At 42.5% G+C, this 26,519-nt stretch overlaps 1 protein-coding gene across 1 annotated transcript in view; it reads left to right on the forward strand.

Annotated features, from left to right (window-relative positions):
* The window catches only part of LOC138760366 (saccharopine dehydrogenase-like oxidoreductase), a 63,079-nt gene extending 36,756 nt beyond the window's left edge, over positions 1-26,323 (forward strand). Inside the window, exons 4-12 of the mRNA XM_069930867.1 lie at positions 4,372-4,501; positions 7,519-7,568; positions 8,921-9,051; positions 10,517-10,634; positions 19,055-19,174; positions 19,277-19,333; positions 21,563-21,674; positions 24,802-24,883; positions 25,987-26,323. Of these exons, the coding sequence (XP_069786968.1) occupies positions 4,372-4,501; positions 7,519-7,568; positions 8,921-9,051; positions 10,517-10,634; positions 19,055-19,174; positions 19,277-19,333; positions 21,563-21,674; positions 24,802-24,883; positions 25,987-26,092 (906 nt within the window). The 3' untranslated portion in view covers positions 26,093-26,323. The remainder of the gene's footprint in view (positions 1-4,371; positions 4,502-7,518; positions 7,569-8,920; positions 9,052-10,516; positions 10,635-19,054; positions 19,175-19,276; positions 19,334-21,562; positions 21,675-24,801; positions 24,884-25,986) is intronic.
* The last annotated feature ends 196 nt before the right edge of the window (positions 26,324-26,519 follow it).

Genomic DNA, 26,519 nt, shown 5'->3' on the forward strand with positions numbered 1-26,519 from the left:
TCAGCTGCTCTGGAGCTGTGAACATCGTCAAGAACGCCGTCGTCTTGTCCTGCAGCTCTGTTCGCTGGGGCCAGGACTCCAACATCATCAAGGTGCTGTCTGTGAGCCTGCTGTAGGCTCTCCATCATCCACTTCAAATAGACTGGCACTGGCTCTGGGGGGGCAGGGGTGTGGGTTGGGACGACGGGCAGCCTGTGGCAGGGAGGTTGGCGATGGACAGCTGGGCACTAGGAGCGAGGCATTTGCCTAAAGACACCACTGTAGTGGTAGCTACTAAGGGAAATGAAAGAAGGAGACTACACACTGTAAGTTGCTTGCACTTCCAACAGTTTTTTTGAAAAGCCCACGCTATTCCTTATAAGGCAGCCCATAAGTCCTGCCCACGCACCGGCAGTGACGTCACGATGTAGCCAAGTTCATGTGCGCGGCCCTTTAGAGCACGGGAGAAGATGCGCCTGGCAGCACAATCTTGATGCAGCTGCTTCGCTGCCACAACCGTAACAACGTTACGCCTGCGACTTGATGTGTGCTGCTAAACAGCCCCCCCTCAGCGTTCTGCTAACCCTGAGCACAGTGGGGCTGGACCTTTGGGAAGTCGGCCCCGGTGTTTGGGTTGCGCTGAGGTTGAGATGTGCGGGCTTCAGACGTCGGCTGTGAACAGTTCCTCTCTACCCATAATGTCTAGCATGAAGGTTTTGCCTGTGCTGTATAGGACTTTGTACGGGCCCTCATAGGGTTGTTGGTGCGGGGGGGGGGGGGGGGGGGGCGTGCGGAATGTGGTCCACGGCAGACAAAAACAAAATCTGTAGTTAATAAGTCCTGAAGAATGGACCCAGGCTGGCGCCTGTGGTGTGAGGGTGCGAAGGAGGCTAACCTGCCCCGTGTTTCTCGCTGCACTCCCCTCCGGGTCTGGGACTTGGGACGGTGGGAAGAATTCACCTGGCAGGATTAATGGGGCACTGTACAACAATTCCGTGGAGGAAGACCACAGGTCCGCTTTGGGTGCAGTTCAGATGCCCAGGAGGACCGAGGGGAGCTAATCCACCCAACTGAGGTCGGTTAAACGGGCCATGAAAGCTGACTTCAGGTGGTGGTGGAAGTGTTCAACGAGACGGTTGGATTGTGTGGTAGGCGGCGGTGTAGTGCAGCTTAATGCCCAGGAGAGTTGCTTGCTGTGTCCACAGTGCCGATGTAAACTGTGTCCCTCTGTCACTGGAAATATGGGCTGGTATCCCAAACCTCGCAATCCAATGCATGAGCAGTGCCCGGCGCAGGAATTATTGGAAGTGTCTTTTAGTGGGATGGCTCCTGGCCATCTTGTGGTGCGGTCTACAACCGTTAGCAGGTACCGGCATCCCGGAAGACAGGTAGTGGACCCACCTCCTATGGAGTGAGGATGACTGACATTCCAATGTCGTCCGGGTGGATGGGAGTTTGGTGATAGCCACACACTAAATTGACCTTTGAGAAAACCTTCGCATCATGCAGGTTGGCTGTGAAGTCTCACATATGTGGGACTGAGTAGCAGTCAGGCGTGGTAGAGTTGTTTAGGCGGCCTGAGGACTTGGGGACCATGTGAAGTGGGGATGCCAATGGACTGTCGGACCTGTGGACCATTACCAACTCTTGCATCCGAGAAAATTCTTCTTTGTCCAATTACAATTTATCCAGGGGAATCCTTCTGGCTTTGGCATGGAGCGGGGGGCCTTGGGGTCGGGATGTGGTGTTGCACCCCGTACTGTGGCATCGTGGAAGTGAACTGTGGCCTGAGGATGGATGGGAATTTGTACAGGATGCGACTGTACTCATCTTTTGGGGCGCTCACTGTGGCCACGCTTGCTTTGTGAGTGTTGGCTGCTTTAAGTTGGACAATTTGGAATGTATGGGCATGGACCAGGCATTTGGCCTTCACGTCCACCAGCAGGCTGTACACTCATAGAAAATTTGCACTGAGGAGTGATGTGTCCCCAGCAGTTGGTGTGAAATTCCACCAGAAATTTTCTATGCCGAGTTGTATTTGGACATTGTGCATGCCAAAGGGCTTGATAGCGGTGTTGTTTGCCGCCCTGAGAGTGTGACCTCTTGGGCGCGTTCATATCACCAGGGCAGTTGGCGGGATGACACTGAGTTTGGCACCCGTGTCAACCAGGAAGTGCCAGCCACTAGCCTTGTCAATGATGTACAATAGGCTATTGGTGTGGCCAGCCGCCATAGCCATTAGCAGCGGCTGGCCTGGGTTTTTTCCAAAAGCATCTTTGCGCTTGTTCCCCCCCACCTCCCCCCAGTGTTGGTGATTTTTAAAAAAAACACTAGTTAGTGTTTGGTGCCTTTGCTGGGTCACAGTTGTGCTCAGTTCGGATGCGGTCCAGTCTAATGACCTGGGAGGGGATGAGTAAACTGGTTCGTGGCGGACTCGTTTTTGCGTTTCATGTACCACAGAGCATCTGCTCTGGCCGCGACCTTACATGGGTTTGAGAAATCTTCGTCTGCCAACAGTAGTTGTATGTTGTCTGGCATCTGTTCTGGGAAAGCCTGCTCAAACGGGAGACACGGCTTGTGGCCCTCGGCTAATGCTGCATCTCATCCATAAGGGCGGATGGTGCTCTGTCTCTTAAGCTGTCCAGGTGCATTAGCCTGGCAGCGTGCTGTCGTCTGGACAGGCCGGAAGTACTCAGAATGAGTTTCTTGAGGGCTGGGTATTTACCTTCCTCCGGAGGGTCGTGTATCAGGTTGTCCACCCTGTGTTGCGGTGTCTTGGACTAGGGTGCTGACAATGTGGAAAAACATTGTTGAGTCTGCCTGAGGTGAAATTGCGCTTCCGCTTGCCCGAACCAAGTGCGTGGGCGAAGTGTCCAGAGGTTGGCAATTTCATAGCCACTGCGTTGACTGCTGTAGTGCCCATGGTATAGAGTCCAGAATCATTTGGGCTTGTCGGGGTCACCAATTGTAGTGGTAGCTACTAAGGGAAGTGAAATAAGGAGGCTATACATACTGTAAGTCGCTTGCACTTCCATAGGTTTATATTTGAAAAGCCCACCCTTATAAGGCAGTCTGTAAGTCCCACCCCGTAACAGTGCGGAGCCATTTTGCCTGCATCTCGATATATGCTGCCATACCACCATTTTAAAATGATTCTGAAATCCAGAAGATTCCAAACAATGGCAGGTGTCCGGTCCCAACAATCCGGATAAAAGGTTAGGCACCTGTATCTCCTTAAGAAGGCTCCTTTTATAAATACTGAGAAAAATTTCTGAATGTTCTTATGTTGTTACATCTACAGCCATTATATACAGTACATGCATGAGTATTGGTGCGGTTCCATTTAACTTAATCAGACATTACATTACACAATTGTTGGCATGGAGAATGAAGCACTGCTTCAATCAATCAGCCAAAATCCAAAACTAATAAGCAGAGGATGGAATTTTGGTACATAAAATTCCAAACCATGAGGTGTATATATATATATATATATATATAAAAAATGTTTATTGATCTCTTGTGGATGTGGTCCGCTGTTTTAATCAGGCTACTTTCCGTTGTTGCATTTCATCTGTTGGTAGGATGTTATAGAAATCGCTTTCTCACTGTTTCAATAAACAGCCGATATTCAGCCCATGAAAACAATACTTTCTGACTTGGATTCTAATTGGTGTTCTCACTGGCCCCTTTGAAACATTGAACGTTTCTTTTTTAAATGCTGATATTTTTTTTTAAATTGTTTTATTTTCCTTGATATTCAACATTTGCAAATTTATATATTGATTGTTCAAATAACTTTTCAAAATGTATGTGTAATTAAAGGCAAAAAATACGTAGAAAATAAAGCACAGAAATGGACCCTGTCGGCCACCAGATGCCAACTGTATCAGTTTACACTGATCATATTTGCCTGCATTAGACGTATCCCTCTTTGCCTTTTCTATCCAAGTACCTGACTAAATGCTTTTTAAATGTTGTAATTGTATCTGCTTCACACCTCTTCTGGCAGTTTTTTATAGATATGCACCACCCACTGCAAATCGTTATTGCCTTAGATCTCTTAAATTTCTTTCCTGTTGCCTGTAACCTGTGCCCTCTAGTTCTAGAATCGCCCTGTCCTGAGAGAAAATACTGACTACCTCTTCTATATCTACACATAATTTTATAAATCATCGAGTTCACCCCGACTCATATGAGAGAATAAACCCATCCTATGAATCTCTCTCTTTTTATGACTACAGCCCTCCATTCCAGACATCTGAGTGAATCTCTACATGTGTATGAGTTTATACCACTGTCACCGCTTTCACTCATTTATGGACTTGCATCCCAAAGTCCCTGTGTACAGCAGTACTCCCAAGCTCTGATTTACATTTGTCTTATTCACAGTTTTTGGAAGGCATGCAACTAAAATATGATGAAGAAGCTGCTGTAAAAGGAGTGTATGTGGTTGGAAGCTGTGGATTTGATTCAATTCCAGCAGACCTGGGTGTACTTTACACCAGGAACCAGTTGAAAGGTAATTAATGATGAGTTCCGTCATTTTAGTTATTGAGCAGCTACAGTACTTTCACAGTACAGTGATAGGTACAGTTAAGTCTAAGGAATCCTAGATGTGGAGGGTATCAAGGGCTGGGTAAAGAATGAAAATGGAAGGTACGTCAGTATAGAAAACTGAAAACTGGGGATCCTTGACTCGAGTGTGGTAAGTGTTGAAGAAACAGTACAACTCCGATTATATGAAATGGTCGGGAATGGGCCTATGTAGGATAAACATTTTTTTTGGAGAATTGGTCATTTTTAAAAAAAAAAACAGCCCAGTTGCAACAGCAAATCACTTGTAACAGTTTTAAACAACAAACAACAAGGGAAGGCTTTTTAAGCATTAAAATAATGTTTAATTCTCACCAAAAAAAAAATGCTGGTTGCTGCCGGGAGCCCAAGGTCCCTGGTCAATCGGCTCCGAGGAAAAAATTCTGATTTGTTTTGGATATCCTCATACGAAATTTTTAAAAATTTTTGGATAATTGAAGATTTTGGAGAATTTGATTTTGGATAATCGGACTTGTACTGTACTTCTATTAAAATAAAATTGGAAGCATGAGAAAGTAAGAAATATCATTCTAGAATTGTATTGGGTATATTAAGGACAGGACCAAAAACTGAGAAATAGCAGTGCCTATTAGGAACCAATGAGTTAATCGGTGCTCTGAATCAGAGGGTACTGGGAAGATCTTCAGTTAATATTTCTAATTTGTTTTCACCAAGGAGAAAGACTTTGTAGTTGGAGAATTCAAGGAGTGGGAGGATGATAAAATTCTAAAACCACTCCCCATTTGAAAAGGAGATTACTCTATTGATGGCATTAAAGACCCACTTTTTTTCCCTCCAAAAATTGGCTCAATATCCCCCGGGTCTTGTATGCGAAGTTGAAATTGAGCGCTTCTCGCCCAGCTTCAAGAAGCCTGCAGAAGTGCTGAGGCTGTCCAGGAAGTGGGCACCTTCCCTCAGGCCAACCAATGCAGCCCCGGCCAGCAGCGGAAGACTGTCTGGAGCCACCACCGCTGCTCACTTCCCCCGGTGAGGAGGAGGACGACAGTGGCCTCCGTCAGAAGCACAAGAGGTGCAGGAGGAACCTGTTTGCCAACTTACCCGTAAATACATTAAAAAAAATTCTTAATATTCCCTGCTGAAATGGCGGAGTGGGGGGTCTTGTATGCCATCAAATATGTTATATGCCTTAGTGGGTTTAAAGGTGGACAATTCCTCAGGGATTGATGAGGTGTATTCCAGGCTGCTGGAGAAGCAAATGAGGAAATTTGGGCTTTGACAGATATTTTTAAAATCTTTGCTGGCCACATGCAAGGTGCCCAGATAACTGGGGTTCAGGGATAATGTTAGGTAAAAACATCATGAGCTGGGAATGTAGAGGGAGTCTCCCAGTGCTGGGCCGTAACAAGATGCAGTTGTGACCTTGTACTCTCAAGATAAGAGTGGGGATGACAAATTGATGTGCAGGAGGCTAGCAGAGAGGGACAGCAACAGTTTATTCATTGGACAATGTCATGGTATGGTAATTTACTAAGTACGTATCCTAAGGTATATAAAAAACACCACTTGCTGATAACGGCAGAATGCGCCTTCTCCAACTAACACTGTTAGTTGCAAGTGTTACAATCCGGCAATAAAGAACCTTGATTTCGACTCAGTCTGGTGTCTGACTCACTCATTCATGAACAAAGCAGACCTAACACTAATGTGTATAATGTCAGACATAGAGAAACTATTTGATAAATTCCAAGGTATGGGATTAATGTGCACTTGAGGAGGCAGGGATTAGTCAAAGACAGTCAGTGTAGGGAGTGCAGTCGGATCAATTTGATAGAATTTTACAGGATCTAACAATGTAGAGTATTCATGAGAGCAGTGCAGTTAGTATAGCTGACGTGAACTTCACTAAATACCAATATCCCTGACCCAAAGGATTAGACCACATGGATTCCATGGCAGTTTCATAAATTGAATCCATAATTAACTAGGAAATAGCAGGCAGAAGGTAAGATTCAGGAATTATTCTTGTAATTGGAAGCCTCGGACCAATGGTGTACGATGGGATCAAAGCTGGGACCCTTGGTGTATGTTCTCATCCAAATAATTTATTAAATTTGCAGATGTCATGAAAATTGTGTATCTTCATGGTGAGGCTGCAAGCAAAGGTTACAGGACAACATCAGTAAGCTGGTCAGTGCAATGGAGGGTGGAGTTTTGATTTTGATAACTGTGAGGTAATGCATTTTGGGAGGACTAATCAGATTAGGGTGTACACAATGAATAAATGTGCCTTAGAGAATTGACAAATGAAATGTACAAGTCCAAGGATCCCTGGAAAGTGGGAGAACAGGCAGATTAAGGTGGCTAAACAAAATTTGCAGACACTGATTGTAGTTTACTCAAAAAGTGCTAGAGAAACTCAGCAAGTCTTGCAGTGTTCTTTAAAGATGCATAACCATCATTTTGGTCTGAGCCCTTTATCAAGATATGAGCAAAATGCAGGCAGGCGCCTGAATAAATGGTTGGGGGAGGAGTACAGGGTTACAGGCGAGAGGTTTAAATGGATAAGGGTGGGAAGGTACAAGAAGAAACAAAAACTGAGAAGTGCTAGGGGGAAGAGATAGCTCTCTGAATGGAGAGAGAAAGGAGTGGAGAGCTGGAGGAAAGGAGACAAATGGATGGGGAAGAGAGGGAGATGGGACTGGGCTAACAGAAACTGAAGAAGATTGGAGTCTGTTCATTGATTTGAAATTCCCTGTTGAATTTTGTCTGTTCTGAGAAGAATCTCAAATGCTTGCTCCTTAGTTCATTTTATTTCATTGTTTCATTTGCCTCTATGAACAACCATAGTGTCCAATGCAATGCACTTTTAGCGAGACCTTTAGAGGAATGAAAACTATTTAAATTGAACAATGAGATTTTTCGAAAAAATGTATGCAATAAAGGATGAGAGATTTGTGAGACTTTTATATTGTTACTTTTCAGGTATTCTGACTGCAGTTGATAGCTTCATGATATTTGAGCCAGGACCAGAGGTTTGTCTTTTGTTCATTTTAACCAAACTTTGGAATAATAAATTTGGATAGTTAAACTATATTCTGTCCAGTTTAAGGGAATGCAGTTTTTTTTGAATATTTTATTTATGATTTTCCAAACTTAGCATTGACACTGATAAAGTTGATAAATGAGTTTAACAGTTTCAGCATTGACTACAATTTAAAATTATCCATTTTATACAGTTTTCTGCAGAGTTCAAGCTCTTTTCATCTACCTCCCTCTCCCCCCCCCCCCCCCACCCCTGCACTTAACTAACCACAGGTTACACACAACATTCAAGACACTCACAACAAAGGTTTAGACATGTATCAGAGTTTTAATGGTAGCCAGTGCTTAGGCTGTTCTCTTGACTTTTCGTAGTTGGAATGGGATGTCACACCCTGCCCCCCCCCCCCCCATTAAGGGATAGATGGGGACGGTAGGTCAGCGAGGCACACTATAATTGTGCTCCTATGGAATTTTTAGTATGGTTGCCAAATTTTCAAAAAGGCATTATACTTTTTTCTGAAGTTGTAAGTAATTTTCTCCAGGGAACACAACTTTGTATTTCTGCGTTCAAGCGAGTAATGCTCAGGCAGGTGTCAGATTTCCAGGTAACTGCTATGCATTTCCTGGCCCCTGCCATTGCAATCAATAAGAATTGGATTTGAAATTTGGACAGGTTCAAGTCTTATGACCATTATGTTTCCCAACAGGAACAATTCTGGGTCCTGAGGGAATTCTTTACCTATGATTTTTTTTCTAGGTCTTGGCCTAGTCCACCTGGAAGAGTCTCACCTTGGTACATGTCCAGGTTGCGTGCACAAAGGTTCCTTTCTCAATGCCACATCTAAAGCATTGGTCTGACAATTCTGGTTTAGAAAGATACATTGCCAAGATGAACTTGTGTGTGTTTTCCCCCTTCGAATCATGGCCTCTAATGTCACTGCACGTTGGTAGGGCCATAGTTGGACCTAATTTGTCCTGCAGGAGAGATTTTATCTGAAGGCAACAGCGAAACATCTTAGTTGATAAATCATACTTATGACCGAGTTTTGGGAATGCAGTTCTTTCTTGGATGCTGTTTGGATTGAGTCAGAGGATTCGACTGGGAAAAATAATTTGAAGTGACTTGAAGTGCCCTTCCTTCTTTGTGAAAGTTATAGTACTTGAATAGTTTTGTATCTCAGATGAAAATAGGCATTAGAAAGTATTCAATTAGTTATGCACTATATTTCCAATCATTTCGAGATTAATTGTTTTTTTTCTGTGACATGAATTAGGAAAAGGGTTTGAATCGCCTCATTTTAGTTTGAAATTCCTGCTACTAAGTCATTTCTGTCTTTAATAGGGTGCCAGTTTTCATGATGGAACTTGGCAGTCAGCAATCTACGGAATATCTGATCAAGATAATCTGAGGAAACTGAGAAGACAGTTTGGATTCAAACCTCTGCCCATTATTGGGACGAAATTGAGAAGGAGGTGAAATGAAATTCCTCATTAAACCAAATCTATGGCTACTTGGATTAGATTGATATCATGGATGAAATAAGTACAGTGTTCTAAAATTGAGCTCTACTGACTTTTATCCTATAATATATTAAAAAAGTATGGTAACATTGATGTTTTGAAGCCAATTCATTGATGCTTAATTTAGCTCAATTGTGGATGTTACAGTTATTGAACCACAGATGATTCATTTAAATGTTGTTTTTGGAAGGGTGATTACTATGGAGGAATGCATTGATTTTAAATTGCACACTCCCCCTGATTGAGGAATCATAAATATACCTCTATCTTATGAAAAGTACTAGATGAATCTATTGCCCGCACTCACACTACTCCCACATGTCTAATGGAATTGAAAAGTGTAGCATAACTTCTTGGTGATTCTGAATGTAGCTTTTCATCAAATGTCAATGTTCTGATTTATTCTGTCCCCAATCCACTGTCTGTCCATCCTTTTAAAAACCTCTGCATTGTTTTGGTGGCCATTAAGTAATAAATTTCATGCATATATCACTTTTGGGCGCAACCGGTGTTCCCATTATGGTCTCCACTACGTCAGAGAGACAGGGCTCAGACTGGGAGATTGCTTCGTCAAGCACCTCAGCTCTGGCAACTGCAATAGTGTGCCACCCATTTCACTTTCCTGTCCCATTCCCTTGCTGACATGTCAGTCCATGGTCTCATGCAATGCCATACTTGAGAGACCACCTGCAAATTGTCTGGACACCCTCCAATTGGATGGGATTAACACTAACATCTCGGGTTTCTTCTTTTGCCTTACCCCAGCTCTGTCTCTCTTTCCTTTTTTCCTGTCTCCTTTCACAGAGCCAAATTCAACTCTCATCTTTCCTTTTATCAGATCCAATTAACACATTTTGGCAGTTAGGTATGGTCTCCTCCACCTCCCATTCTTTCCCTCTTAATCTCGTGTTTAATTAAGACACCCACATGCTTTTTGCTTATACCTTGAAGGGTTCAGGCCTGAAACTTCAGTAATATATCTTTACCTCCTATGGACACTGCGTCACTGGCTGAGTTCCTCCCACATTTCTGTGTGTTTTTACTACAATTTCAGTGTCCTATTCTTTCATGTGGGTCCTTGCATTTGTTCCTTTGTCACTGTGTTTTATATTCCATTACCTCATTAAAATGCTTTTGACCAGCTTGCACTCCACTTTGGTATCTAAATTTTCCTTATATTAACATGCAGAGAAAGTATACTTTTTAAAAATATTTATGACCTTAAATAACATTTATTATTGATACCTTAATTTTTTTAAATATGCAGGAAAAGTGTATATGGGAAAGATGAAAGATGAGGGAGTGGGCGCTGTAGGAAGAATTTTGTTTTTTTGGTGATGGTGCAAGTTCAAAAATGCAGTTCAACAATGGCATAAATGTACAAGTGGCTAGAGATCTTGATGTTTTCTCATTGCAGAAATGGAGTATTTCATAGTGATAAAATGAATCAATATGCTATTCCATTCCCGGGCTCTGATGCCTCTGTCGTCAAACGGACACAGCGTTACCTCTATGAGAACTTGCAGGAAAGTCCTGTAAGTACATTTAGTTTCCTTTTAATAGTCACAATCTCTTTATCTTTATTAAAAATTGCATTGCACAGGCATCAAGTGAAACTGTATTGTAATTCTCATGACTGCTAAGCAAATGCTTATTGATAATGTTATTGCTTTCCTCAAAAGTGTAATTTTTTCATTCTTATGAGGCAAGGTTAGCAGAGATGGGACTTTTCTCTTTGTAGCAAAGAAGGAGATTTGAGAGAGGTGGACAAAATTCTGAGAGGCATGGGTAAGGTGGACAGCCAGCACCTTTCTCCCAGGGCAGGAATAGCAAACACTACAGGACGTTGATTGTTGTATGGAAGGGATCGTGGAGTGTGGCAGAAAGCAAGCTCCAAAGTTCAAACCGCAGTTACCAATGATCTTTATTAAAAGACCAGTTGAACAATAAAACAGTGCAATGGCTCTCTCTTTTCAAGCACTCACACACTCATGCCGAACTGTGGGATCCATTGGGGAAGGAAGGGGCTCGGTGCAGTGGGAGATAAGAAGGGAGGATTCCTTGAGAATTAGACCCCAAGGGAAATGTGCCCTTGTATCGGGGCTACCCATGGGGATTTCACAGCCTCCCACCCCAGGGAACACTGTGGACTGTGGCTCTGCTCCAGTATCTCTGGGCACCGGAATAACCCGGCTAGCCTTAGGGAGCACAGTGCCCCATTATTTTTGGTCCTCATGGATAGCATCCACGATCCAGTCAGGGAGCAGGAGCATTGCCATGTGGAGAGGAAAAAAAAAGAGAAGCAGCCCACTCTGCTGAGCAGGGACCAATTACTGGACCCATCCAATGGCAGTGCGTGCTCAGGCTTGTAGGTAGGCATGCACCTGATTGGCTGGTTGCTGCACAGCAGGGTGTAGCTTTTGATAAAAGGAGATCACTGATTGGCTAGCGATACATCCGTACAAAGTGAAGGGGGAAAATTTAGGGGAGACATCAAGGGTAAGTTTTTTTTTTAAAGAGTTGTGGGTGCCTGGAATGCATTGCCAGGTATGGTGGTGGTGGCTGAAACATTAGGGGCATTTAAGAGATTCTAAGATAGGCACATGGATGAAAGAAAAAGAGAGGGTTATGAGGTAGAAAGGGTTAGCATATTTTTGGTAGGAATACACAGTATAGGTCGGCTCAACATTGAGGGCTGAAGGCCCTGTATTCTATGTTCTTGTTGCAGAGCCACATGCTTCTTTTGGAATATTCTCCTTCAGCAGAAAGAAAAATGAGATAACCACTCAACACTTAGGCTTGGATGGTTTCTTCATTCACTCTTTTGGCTCGCAGACAAAGGCTTTTTGAAATGTAGTTGTTTCTCAGAATGTGGTCATTGGCCAGGCCAGCATTTTTGACAATTGCTTGAGGAGACAGTCTTTCTAATGAAATAACTCTCATGAGGGGATTTGTAGACGAGAGGTGCTGTTTTAAATCCAGCGATGGTATAGCTATTATATTCTTCCAAGTCAGGATGATTTGCAGCTTGCGGGGATATTTGCAGGTGATAATATTATCAAGTGTTTTGTGACCTGTTCTTTGTGTTGGAGATCACAGGCTTAAAAAATACCGGTGGAGGAGTTGTGGTAAGTTACTGCAGCCAGTGGTGAAATGATCGTATGTTTAAGTTTATGAGGATCAGGCCTTTGCCCTCAGACAGCTCCAAGAAAAGTGCAGAGAACAAAACAAAGGACTCTGCATCACCTTTGTTGACCTCACCAAAGCCTTTGACACCGTGAGCAGGAAAGGGCTTTGGCAAATACTAGAGCGCCTCGGATGCCCTCCCAAGTTCCTCAACGTGGTTATCCAACTGCACGAAAACCAACAAGCTCGGGTCAGATACAGCAATGAGCTCTCCGAACCCTTCTCCATTGACAACGGCGTGAAGCAAGGCTGCGTCCTCGCACCAACCCTCTTTACTATCTTCTTCAGCATGATGCTGAATCAAGCCAATAAAGACCTCAACAATGAAGACGGTGTTTACATCCAGTACCGCACGGATGGCAGTCTCTTCAATCTGAGGCACCTGCAAGCTCACACCAAGACACAAGAGCAACTTGTCCGTGAACTACTCTTTGGAGATGATGCCGCTTTAGTTGCCCATTCAGAGCCAGCTCTCCAGCGCATGACGTCCTGTTTTGCGGAAACTGCCAAAATGTTTGGCCTGGAAGTCAGCCTGAAGAAAACTGAGGTCCTCCATCAGCCAGCTCCCCACCATGACCACCAACCTCCCCACATCTTCATCGGACACACTGAACTCAAAACGGTCAACCAGTTTACCTACCTCGGCTGCACCATTTCATCTGATGCAAGGATCGACAAAGAGATAGACAACTGACTCGCCAAGGCAAATAGCGCCTTTGGAAGACTACACAAAAGAGTCTGGAAAAACAACCACTTGAAAAAACACACATGTTCGGCTCCGAATCATGGATCCTCTACCGGCATCACCTACGGCTCCTAGAACACTTCCATCCTCAACATTCATTGGAATGACTTCATCACCAACATCGAAGTACTCGAGCTGGCAGAGTCCGCAAGCATCGAATCCATGCTGCTGAAGACCCAACTGCGCTGGGTGGGTCACGTCTCCAGAATGGAGGACCATCACCTTCTCAAGATCGTGTTCTATGGTGAGCTCTCCACTGGCCACCGAGACAGAGGTGCACCAAAGAAGAGGTACAAGGACTGCTTAAAGAAATCTCTTGGTGTCTGTCACATTGACCACCGCCAGTGGGCTGATCTCGCCTCCAACCGTGCATTTGGCGCCTCACAGTTCGGTGGGCAGCAACCTCCTTTGAAGAAGACCACAGAGCCCACCTCACTGTCAAAAGACAAAGGAGGAAAAACCCAACACCCAACCCCAACCCACCAATTTTCCCTTGCAACCGCGTCTGCCTGTCCCGCATCGGACTTGTCAGTCACCAACGAGCCTGCAGCAGATGTGGACATACCCCTCCATAAATCTTGGTCCGCGAAGCCAAGCCAAAGAAAGAAAGAAAGGATCAGGCCATTCCAGCAGCAACTTTGTTCTGGTTGATGGTAAGCTACTTGAGTTGTGTAATGTTTCTGACTTGTCCCTTTAAAGATAGGGAAAGGGTTTTGGGATATGAAGACAGGTGCCATTTGGTGTTTGATACCCAAGTACTGCTGTTCTTGTTGCACAAATATTTATGTGGCTGGTCCAGTTGAGTTTCTGGTCAGTAGTGACTCCCAGAATGTTGGTGGTAGAGGATTCAGTAATTGTTAATGTTACTGAGTGCCCATGTTGGACTTTTGATGGAGATGGACCTTTCTTTGCCATTTTGTGTTTCTTTCTACCTATTTTTGCACATTGTATAACTGAATGCCAGCATGGAGCACTTCCTTCACTGATGAATGTCATCAATAAACTGTGATGGACAGAGGTCATTTATGAAGAGTTGAGGATGGTTAGGAATGGGAAACTGCCCTGAAGAGTTCTCACAATGACGTAGCTGGATGATTGACCAACAATAATGATCATCCCTTGTTAAAAACAAGGCTTTTTAATCAATCAAATGGTTCCTTAGTGTGAAGATCAATCTTCTTATTTCAGAATTCACAGAATTTAAACAGTCACCAGTTCAAGCCTCAGTACTGGTATTGTACAACCTACTCAGTCTACGCAGGGACAGTCAGCATGGCTGATTCCTACTACCACCGTCAAGTAAAGGCTAAAAGCAGAAAACAGAAAAAAGAATATTGGAGATAAATAAAACAAACCTCCCAGCAATTGCAATTAAAGGATGTGTAAATTACTAAAGTAGAAATGGGAGAGTGTAGCAGTGCTATGGTGGCACAACAACTCCCAGAAGGCATTGAACTGGCCATGTGATGTGAGTGCGTGATGACGTCAGTGTGTGATTCGGGCTTTTAAAAGGTTGTGCAGGATCTGAAGAGTAAATACATTTGATTCACTCAAAAAAACGCCTTGTGTGGTTATTTCATCGTGTCCACTACCGGTGATCCCGACAAGTCTAAAAACATATTTTTGGACAAACATGGACTCTGCAGCCGTTGCTGTGAAGCTGCCAACTTTCTGGACAGCTGAGCCTGAACTGTGGTTCCAACAGGTTGAAGCGTAATTTCATCTTTGCAAAGTCGAGTTGGACACCACTCGTCATTACCATCTTGTCAATGCCCTGGACCAGACTGTCGCTAAGTGGGTCGGCAACTTCCTATGGGATCCACCATGTACCAGCAAGTATGACACTTTAAAGGCACTTTTATTACAGGTATATGGTATGTCCTGTTGGGAAAGGGCAGCAAAACTACAACATCTCAGTGTGTTGGGAGACTGTGCCCCTTCAGAGCTAATGGATGAAATGCTGTTTTGGCATCTGACGCAAGTCCCAATATGTTATTCGAGCAGCTCTTGTTATCGAAGTGTTCATTTGAAGACCCAAGGGCTGTAGTGGCAGAGGCAGACATTCTATGGCTGGCTAAAAAGGTCAGCAAGGAAAGTCAAGTCTGCACAACCAACCCCTCCACTCTTGACCCCGTGTCACATTCTATTGCTCTTAGCACATCACTCCCGACAAGCAGACAACGCTCCAACATGGGGAAGCAGCCTGTGGACACCACCTCTTGGTGTTATTATCACAGGCATTGGGAAATAAATGCCTGCAAGTGCCTTCCACCTTGCTCATTTGCAGGAAATGCCCAGGCCCACCACCAGTAAGGGCTGCAGCGGTTGGCGAAAACCCTGCAAGCCTACTGCATGTCCTAACAAACATTTCTGGTGGACACTGGTCCAGAAGTATCCATTTCCACTCACCGGTTTTGACACATGCCATCTTACCCGGGACCTGCAACTACGAGCAGTTAACTGTTCCAACATTCCGACCTTTGGCACCAGGAAGATGAATGTCAAGTTTGAGAATCATCTCTAGGCATTCATTATAGCAGCAGTATCCCAACCTTTGCTTGAAGCAGATTTTCTTTGGGCTCATTCATTCCTTGCGACTTAAAAGGGTGTCGGCTAATAGATGGAACTACTTTTTAGATCATTCCTCTGGCAGATGCTTATACCCCTGCCCTGCACCCTCCAAACATGAAATAAACCAGTAGGTGAATTCTCCCAGCTGTTGGAGGATTTCCCTGCAATTATTATTCTCCAATTTGCAGCCTCCACTGCAAAGCACTGTGTTACTCACTGCATTTGTACTAAAGGCCCACGTATCCAGGCTAAAGCACGTCGCTTGCCTGCAGAGAAGCTGCGTTCAGCTAAGGTAGTGTTTGCCAAGATGGAGGAACTAGGCATAATTCATAGATCCGACAGCACCTGGCTATTTCCATTACACATGATCCAGAAACACAATGGAGGTTGGCAACCATGTGGAGATTACAGGCAGCTTAACGTCGCCACCATTCTGGATTGTTATCAGATACTTCATATTCAGGATTTCTCAGCTAATTTGCATGGAGCAAAGATCTTCTCCAAAATAGACTTGGTGCAAGGCTATCACCAAGTACAGGTAGAGCTGGAAGACATTTCAAAAGCACCAATAATTGCCCCATTTGGGTTGTTTGAATTTTTACGAATGCCATTCAGATTAAAAAATGCTGCTCAATCATTTCAACGGGTGATGGATGCTTTAGGATGTGGTATGACCAATGTCTTCATTTATCTCGACGACATCTTCGTACACTTTTTATTCATCTTCAAGAATTTGGACTGACCATCAATCCGGATAAATGCATTTTTGGCCAAGAAACTATTGATTTCTTGGGGCATAGGATTACTCCGGAAGGCGTGATTCTGCTGCCATCCAAAATTGAGGCCATTACCAAATACTCAAAACCTGCTATGGTTAAAAGCCTGCAGAAATTCATGGGAATGGTAAATTTTTACTGTCGGTTTCTTCCGGGAGCAGCTCATATCATGAAACCTCTTTTCAATTTACTGTCCATTGGATGAAGTGGGAAACAAGGGTGCCTTGAAGACTAAGGATTTACTGACTCATGCTCATGCCCCACTATGCTCAGCTACCCAGGTTTAAATGCAGTATCCACCTTTTCTACAGACACTTCCAGTATGGCCGTAGGAGGTGCACTTCATCAATATGTCAACGGACAACGGAAACCTTTACCATTCTTCAGCTGTCATCTTCGTGAAGCAGAGAAGAAACAAAGTGCTTTTGACAATTTTCTATTCTTTTAATTCCTTTTCTCTCCCATTCTCTAAAGGAAAGGTTATCTATTGTGAAAGGGATTAGTTGATTTTGCGTCAATAATAATTTTGTAGTTGGTAAGTTGTTTTTTTTCCTTTCTAAGTGAATCTTCTTCCATATATTGAGTAAATGGTGCAGTACTGGTGAACTTTTATATTGCATCAGTTTTTCATCCCACTTATAAAGTATATGTTCCGTTACCTTCTCCCCTGTTTTATCTAGTTCTATCTTGGTCCAATCTGGTTTTTCCCTTGTCTAATAACAATACCTTAATTGTGCTGTTCTATAATAATTTTTTAAGTTTGTTAACTGCAAACCACTTTATACCACTCTGTTAATTTATCTAACGCTATCCTCGGTTTTCCCCCCTTTTCATAAGAATTTCCTTATGAACTCTTTAGTTCATTGAAGAATTTCAGCCCTGGACAACTCGACAACGACAATTATAATTCATTTCAGAATTTCCCACAAAAATACTACATATTTCCAGAAAATACAATGTAGTAGCTGATGCACTGTCCCATTCTGCTCCACTCAAGGTTTCGTCTGTAGATCAAGGTATTGACTACACAGCTTTGGCCGCGGCCCATGAGATGAATGCTTATTGGACTTCAATCATGAACCTGCAATTGAAGGATATCCAGTTTGGAGTTCATGGAAAACTACTCCTCTGTGATGTATCACCGGGACACCCACGTCCAGTAGTTCCAGTATCATGGAAACGTTGAATATTTGATTCTGTGCATGGTCTCTCACATCCATCAATTAGATCGACCGTTCGTATGGTTTCAGACAGGTTCATGTGGCACAGTCTTAAAAAAGACATTACACAAATGGCAAGGTCCTGCATTGCCTGCCAGAAAGCAAAAATTCAGTGGCATACTAAGGGACCACTGAAGTCCTTCCCAGCAGTCACTCATCATTTTGCTTATGTCCACGTGGACATTGTTGGTCTGCTTCCTGTTTCAAGAGGATACTATTATCTTTTTACAGTAATAGACAGGTTTACTTGATGGCCCAAGGCCGTGGCTATGGTAGATGCTACTGCAGATACTTGTGCTTGGGCGTTCCTCAGTTCCTGGGTGTCTTGTTTTGGTTTACTGGCGAATGTTACTTTGGACAGAGGACCACAATTTACTTCCTTGCTGTGGACAGCCTTGTCTCGCTTGCTCGGTGCAACAATTCATCATACAAATGCCTATCATACCTAGGCTAATGGAACGGTGGAAAGATTTCATCAACATCTCAAGTCAGCCTTGATGGCTTGGTTAGAGGGCCCAAACTGGGCTGATTAGCTGCCCTGGGTATTATTGGGCATTAGAACAACACCAAAGGAGGATCTTCATCTGCAGAGCACTGTTGGTGGTTCCAGGGGAGTTTGTCCCCGACCATTCTAACTCTAGTGATGATCCTGAGTTTTTGACTCTATACCACTATCTTCGCATGGAGAACACTCTTCCTTTGTGACTGAAGACCTCAAAAACTGCAAATATGTCTTCGTCTGTAGGGGAACACTTGGTCAACCTTTGCAGACACCTTACGAAGGAACTTATAGGATACTCAAACTAGGTCAACCTGTATTTTGGACATTGGAGGGAAGCCACAACCTTTCGCTATTGACAGGCTTAAACCAACTTAGGTGGAAAAATCTTCCCCACTGCAGCAGCCAACAGTCTGTTGCAGTTGAGTTCAACCACTTTCTGCCCGTTCCGGGGGGGAGGGGGGCATGTAATGGCGCTATTGCGGCACTACAACTCCCAGAAGTCATTGAACCGGCTATGTGAAGTCCGTGCGTGATGACATCAGCACACGTCAGGCGCGTGATTCGGGCTTTTAAAAGGTTGTGCTGGTTCTGAGAGTAAATCTGTTTGATGCACTCTAAAAGTGCCTTGTGTGATTATTTCATCATGTCCACTGTGATTCCAGTGGCCAAAAGAGTGCCAAATGGTCTATTCAAGAAGGGCAGCCACTTTAATTAATTGGCTTGCCTTTGTGTGATGCCAATATCTATATTGGAGGGAGCATGAGTTTAGGAAATTTTTGAAAGCTACAATTTAATATCCATCAACTTCGAACAATTTTGAAGATGTGATGCTGCGTTGGCTTCTGAAACTATGATCAAGATCAAAACATTAATTCAGTTCAACATCTTTTAAATTAATTTTATAATCAGATGCGCTGATCTCATTTAATGTTTTTGCTTATTTGGTTCTCTTTAGGTCCAATATGGTGCCTACACTGCTGTAGGTGGAATTGGGTCAGTCATAATGCTGATGTTAGTTGGATTCTTCTTCTGGTGTTTCACCAAGTGTAGATTGGGAAGAAAGCTTCTGATCAAAGTAAGTGACAATAATTGGTGGATCTATAAAATGCTTGTATCCATTCAGTTTTAATTAAAATAAAAGGGCAATCTATATAACATTTTATCTTGTGTATCACAGTATCCAGAGTTTTTCTCATGTGGATATTTTACAAAGCAAGGGCCAACCGAACAGCAGGTATGTTTGTTTCCCTATTTCTGTTTTGAGTTTATTTAAATCAAACTTGGTCCTTTCATTTCAAATAAATAGTATTTGAACATTCACTTTTAAGATGGTCTGGCTTCCAGTAAGATGTGATTTTTTTTTTGTTCCTGCCTAAACTATTTATAAAGTTTGGGGAACAAAATATGTGAAATGCATGTTAATTACATAGTACAGTTTTAGGAGAAGGCCACTCCGATATAAAACCTACGACCCAAGGACCTCGCTGCCACGTCCCAGCTTGCTTGGCCACGGCACACGAACCATGGGTGTAAAGGGTGGGGCCAGTACTGCGCGCACTGCACTCCACCTAAAAGCTCCTTTGCGCAGGCCCGAGGACAGGTCCACGTCCTCCCCCTCCACGTCCTCCCCCTCCACGTCCTCCCCCTCCACGTCCTCCCCCTCCATGTCCTCTCCCTCCACGTCCTCCCCCTCCACGTCCTCCCCCTCAAATAGCTGACGTGGACTTTTTACCCCCTCCATAAATCTTCGTCCGCGAAGCCAAGCCAACGAATAGTACAGTTTTAAATAGAAAATTATTCCATGAAGTAAAATGGAGTCTGAAAGTAAATCAGAATTTTACACGGTAGAGAGACCAATGACCTGTAGCATGTTTGCCTGATCTTCACAAACTTTGCCAAATTGGTCCCCATTCCTGTTCAAATTATTCTTGACATCTGTTTCTATTGCCATTGTTAAAGTTGTTTCTCTTTTGCCAGTCAATCTCCCATCATTCTGGTCATTTAATGTGCGTCACTAAGCAAATGAAAATTTTTAGATCTTATAATGTCATCGACCAGCAGCAATAGAAATTCAAAACAATGGTATCTTCAAAACAATAATTTTTATTAATAATATATCTTTAATTCTAAACTTGACCCCAACTATTTTATCTATTTATATATCTATATACACACACACAAAATTTTTTTATATATATATATATATATAAATATATATATATCTATATCTATATATATATATATATATATATATATATAATTTTTTTTGTGTATATATTTTTATATATGTATATAGATTACCAAAACCATTACATCTTGGGCACAATTCTGAAATGACAAATTCAAAATTCAGTCTTAAAAATCTTGTGCTGCAACTCAGAATGTTTAAACTCATGTTAAGTAATTATGATGTTAGCAGTCATCAGACCTCAAAACTCACAAATTCTTGTCGAGTTGCTTTCAAAGAAATGGTTCATTGCAACATCCCCCCCATAGGGGTTATGAAGCTTGCAACTTCTGCAATGCTTTCAAAGACCCAAGCAAGGGTCAGATGAAGTAACCATTAAAATGGTCATGATCCTGATGCAAGAATTATCTTGTTTTCTTTACCCAGATTTGGGTCAGTCAGTAGCACTGCTCTCTTGACAAGGAGAAGCAGCAGGAGTGACCATCTTCTCCTGAAGTCACTTTAGTTCTGTCTCTCCAACTGATTTTCTGATGAATTAAAAATGCTTTCCTCATGTCTAAATCATAACTGCTTAAGCAATGCATGGTTTTTAGGTTTCAATTTCCCAAAAACCTCTCAACTGGCAGATGGGTGTTTGTTTGGACAGGTGTCTCTTGTAGTTAACAGTCTTTTCAGTTGAGGCCTTCTTCAGGTGCCTTTCCCTGTTCCCTCCCCTCCCCCCGATAGTAACTTTACTAAAATATAGCACATAAAATAAAGATTAAGAATAACATAAGCCTATAACAATCTTCATTTTCATTTTATCAAAAAAATTACAAATTTGGAGCAACTAACAGTTCTTTGTCAATTTAGCTTCATCTTATGATTACAATAAATCATTATCTGGTTAATTGTGCAACCCTATGATTTGATACTCAGATAAAGCTCCCAAATGTAAACAATGCTTTAGCGAGGCCTCAACCAGTGATTTAATTACAGCCTTACTTTTTTTTAAACTATATAATTATGCAACATTTCAAATTACATCATTCTTTTAAAGAGCTGTATTTATAATGCTACTTTTACATGTTTGAATTTTTACCACATTTATTGTAATGAAAGATGATTTTGGGCAAACGTTTGCCTCCACTGTATTTGATGGTGGAAAGCTGCCCTAGTGATTGTTTATTGCAGAAAAGTACGAAAACTGAAACCAAACGTGCACTGTTTAAAACCACCAGAGAAGGTGCAACAAATAAAGGTACATGTTGAATAATCTTGTATTTTGTTTTGTAGATGGAAGGATCCTCTTTCAGCTTTACTTTCTTTGGTGAGGGGTATAAGGAGGATCAAGATCCTCAGAAAGGCAAGCCTTCTGTGAAAATCTGCACCCGAGTGAGAGGACCAGGTATATTTTAAATTTGCATTAAACTTTCTTTTGAAATAAATCTCGTTATACCCTATTGTTTAGCAGAGGTGAGAGGATACATTTATGGTAAGTCAGGATGTATGGAGGAATCTGGAGCTCCTGATGGAAACCCTTGCAAACTCCATATAAGGAATACCTAGGGGCAGGGTTAAATTTAAACTGATATTTGAGAGTACCATATATTTCGGCATACAAGTTGTGAAACCCTAAAAAGTTTCTCGGGTGTGGTATCGACTTATACACCAGATATACTTTTGAGGCCTTAAATTCACCAAAAAAAACCATATGGACGTCACTTCAGCATACAGTTCAATGCTGGAAGTACCTCCCCACCACTGGGCATCACCATAACTACTCCTACCTGGGACCCTGAGATTGCTGTCGCTGCTCCTGCTGGTAGGCTGAGGTTCCTGCTCCCTCCCACCTGGTAGGTCAAGGCTTTTTTAAAAAAGTTACTCAATTTACAGCTTTGTAATTTGTGATTGGAGTTTTAAAAAAATGTTTTGGGTTGTTCCTGGGAGGCCCGGACAGCCAGAAAATGGGGGTCGACTTATCTAATCAGAGTAGCTTGCATTTAAAATTATTTGTTTTAATCACAAATTGATTCAAGTAAACTATGAAAAGCACAGTGTCTAGACAATTTTTCAATCAGTGATAGGAACTCTATTCAAATGAATAGGACTATGCTACATATAGTCATAGAAAATGAAAACAGGCCCTGACTAGTCAGCCTCCGCTGACTAGAATGTCCAACCTGCCTGTTTTGGCCATATCACTCAAAATGAACCCTATCCATGTATATGTCCGTTTTTTAAAAAAAAACTTTGCAATAGTATTTACTTCCACTCCTTTGGCAGCCCGTTCCATTACACTCACTATTCTCAGTGCTTAATAAAAAAAAATGTTACCCCTCCCATTCCCTGTCAAATCTCTTCCTCTGTTCTGGGCAAAAGACTCTCTGCTTTCACCATTTCTGTCCTTACGATTTTGTATATTCTGGATGTGCTGGAAACCTAGCTGTGAATTGCATTTGCCCCCTCAGTTTGTGATATTTGTGCTATTTCCTATCGCTGACTTGCAAGCTGCAAGTCATCAGAAGAGGTGGCCATGAACTTGAAGTTGAGAAAATAGCAGGAAAAGGCCATGTGGCTCCTCAGCGTTCAAAGTGATCCTGGTGGATCTATCCCAGGCCTCATCTCCTCTCCTGTGTCAGTTTCACCTCACCCTCGTACCCTGATCCTTCAAAATATATCCTTAAATACCTCCAAAGCTCTGGAGTAGACAGTTCCAGAAGATCATCATCCTTTACAAGTTATTGTTCTTCTACACCTCAGTTTAGGACAGAAGCTGGATGTGTTTGAAAATACACACCTTCAGTATTAAGGACACTTCCCTGCTGTTAACATACTCTTAAATGGACCCCTCATTGATGCCTTGCCCTTTTTAATGCTGTACCTTACATTTTATAACTACACTTGTAGTTATTCCACGCATTAGGGTTACCTGGATAGCATGCAAAATGTATTTCACTACCTCAATGTACATAACCAAAAACCATTCAATTCCGTTCAATTATTGTCCACTAATCTTTTAACTATGCTTAAGATTCTCCCACTAGTGGAAACATTTCAATATCTTGTATTTTGGATTTTTCAGTAAGATCACCCTTCATTCTTCTAAACACTGAAGGACGTAAATCTGATTTCTTTAGTTACTCATGAGACAACCCCCTCATTGCAGGAATTGAGTTGATTGCTTCTGGATCGCCTCCTGTGCCATTGTATTCTTTCTTAAATCAAAGGGTTTTGGCTATTGTATCCAACTATTACAATGGATCTAATCAACTCACCAGATCCATTGAATCCGCTGTTCATTCTCTTTACTGGAAATGCTTACACATTTCCTGTAAATGTTTCAATCTTTTCAATAGATCTGGCAATCATTTTTATGATAACTTAAAATATTAAGGTTGGCATGGTTAGCAAAGTGGTTCATCTTGAGTGATGGGTGTTGGACAAAGAAATTGACTCCAGGATCAGCAAGGCCAGCCAGGCTCTGGGGTGACTGCACACCAGTGTGCTCAGTCAATGTAATGTCTGCATCGCCAAAAAGCTGAAAGTCTATAGAGCCGTGGTCATCCCTTCTCTCCCATATGGATGTGAGACCTGGACTCTGTACTGAGATCACATCAAACCTCTGGAGAAATTGCACATGCACACCATCCATTCCATTATTAGAATCCATTGGCAAGATCGTGTCTCCAACCTGGAAGTTTTAGGTCGTGTGAAGTCCACCACCATTGATCATCAGCCCAAATGCAATGGGTGGGACTCGTCATCAGAATGGACAACCACTGTATGCCTCGCCAGCTGCTCTATTGTGAGCTGAAGACTGGAAGGAGACCTCGAGGTCATCCATGCAAGAGCCAAAAAGATGCTGTGAAGGAAACTCTATGCTACTGTGGCATCCAGCCAAGAGAACTAGAAGTGGCGGCTGCTGACAGGTCCTGTTGGCAAGCCCTGTAAGATGAAGCCTGCGCCAGTTTCGAAGACAGGCGCTGCCAAAAACTGGTGGAAGGCCATGAACAGTGTCACAGAACAGCAGCGAGTTATTACAACAACAGACTTTATGTTTCCAGACTGGGACTGCAAAGTATCCACAGATGAACTGCACAACAATGTCTTCTTCAAACCGAAGGACGACCAATACACAATATAGTGTAATGCTATTACAGAACCAGTACTATCTAAAGAGTTTGTACGTTCTCCCCGTGTCTGCATATGTTTCCTCCCATCCTTCAAAATGTACAGGGTTTGAGCAGAACAGGCTTGTAAGTTGGAAGGGCCTGTAACCATGCTGTATATCAAAATTTAAATTTCATATTAGACTTTAAACTGGTTTTTCTCCTTGAAATTATTTTTACACCAGAAGTACATTTTATTTATTTTACATAAAGGTTTATTGATTTATTTAGCCACCGAGGTGTTTTTCTTTCTGGTGACTAAAGTGGCAAATATAAATGTTCTTTTACCTGCTTTCAGTGGTGAAGAGTATGTTGCTTTGTTTGCATTATTTCAAAGCTTGATTTTCCCCCCCCCTGCCCCAGAACCAGGTTATGTTGCAACATCAATCGCTATGGTGCAGGCTGCTGTCACAATTCTCTGGGAGAAGAAGTCTTTGCCAAACCGGTGAGCTTCATTACTCAGAAGAAAATAGTTACCGCTTTGAAAATTGAGGTAGAATTATAGAGAATGGAGTGTGGAAACAGGCCCAACTTGCCCATGCTGATCAAAAACATCCCACCTGCATTTGGCTCATATCCGCTAATAGTATCCTACTCGTGTATCCATTCAAATATTTCTTAAATGTCCCACCGTCCATTCACCACTCTATGTTATATCATTCCCCTACTCACTTTAAATCTAAGCCTTCTAATTAATGATTTCCTTACTCCTTGCAAAAGACTCTAGTTCATCTGATCAATTCTTCTTGTGGCTTTGTGTACCTTCAAGATCACCCTCATCCTCCTCTACTCCAAGGAATAAAGCCCAAGCCTGGTCAACCTCTCCCTCTAAACTCAGGCCCCCGAATCCGAGCAACATCTTCCCAAATTTTCTCTGCACCCTCTCCAGATTGACCACATCTTTCCTGCAGCATAATGAAGACAATGGGGCCTCAACAAAGTCTTGCACCACAGCAACATGACCTCCTTACCTTTTTTACTCAACGCTCTGACTGTTGAAGGCCAGTCGGCCAAAAGCCTTTTTATCCACCTGTGACATTACTCTCAAGGTATGATCAATCTGTATTCCTATATCCTCTGTTCTACAGCGTAATCCAGATCCTTGACATTCATTGTACAAGTTCTACCCATGTTAGAACTCTCAAAATGCAACACTCCACATTTGTTTTAAATTCCATCAACCAATCCTCTGCCCATTTGCCCAACTGATCAAGATCCTGCTGCAATCTTTGTTAACCATCTGCATTATCTATAATACCAGATCTATATCATCTGCAATGATATAGATGACAAACAACAATTGACCCAACACCAAACCCTGTGGCACACCACTAGTCACATGCCTCCAGTCTGAAAAACAAGCTTCCATCTTCACCCTCTGCTTTCAACCATGAACCCAATTTTCTTTGTCAATTCAGAAATGGTATTCCATTTGCCTGGGATTATATTTCAGGCCTATGCTGTTTCCAATTACTAGGTGAATTGATTTATTTGAGGGTTGGAAATGCAGATTTAGCCATTTGTTGCAATTACTTTTCCATCTTTCAGGGGTGGGGTGTACACGCCTGGAGCAGCATTTTCAAAGACAACACTCACTGAACGACTCAATAAGCGTGGCATTGAGTTCATGGTCATCAGCAAGCCTGAAGCTTAATTGTTCCCCATTCGAAGCATGATATACTGCAAGAACTCACAGTCCCGCTTTTACCACAATGACAAGATTGCACTAGTAAGAAACCTTTATTTAACCAATTTTTAACAGCAGTTTACTTGCCCATGTTGCAGTGTAGCTCAAGAAAAATAAATGGTTTCAGACATGAGGATTCTAAAAAGTACTTTTAATGTCCATTTCTAATGACAATTAAACATGTTGATTGTAACTGCACTCAAAGTTGACTCGTTTCAATTGAATTTGTGAATATTTTATAATGAACATAAAGCAAGGAGCTAAGCATTGCATTTAGAAAATATTGCAAGGGGTGTGTGGGAATTGAATATTCTTACTAAATCAGATACATGATCGTTTAAGTTGAATAAGTTACAGATTGTTATCCATGACATGTCATTTCCTTGGTGGGGGT

This window comes from Narcine bancroftii, chromosome 4 (genome assembly GCF_036971445.1).
Source record: "Narcine bancroftii isolate sNarBan1 chromosome 4, sNarBan1.hap1, whole genome shotgun sequence".
NCBI lineage: Eukaryota > Metazoa > Chordata > Chondrichthyes > Torpediniformes > Narcinidae > Narcine > Narcine bancroftii.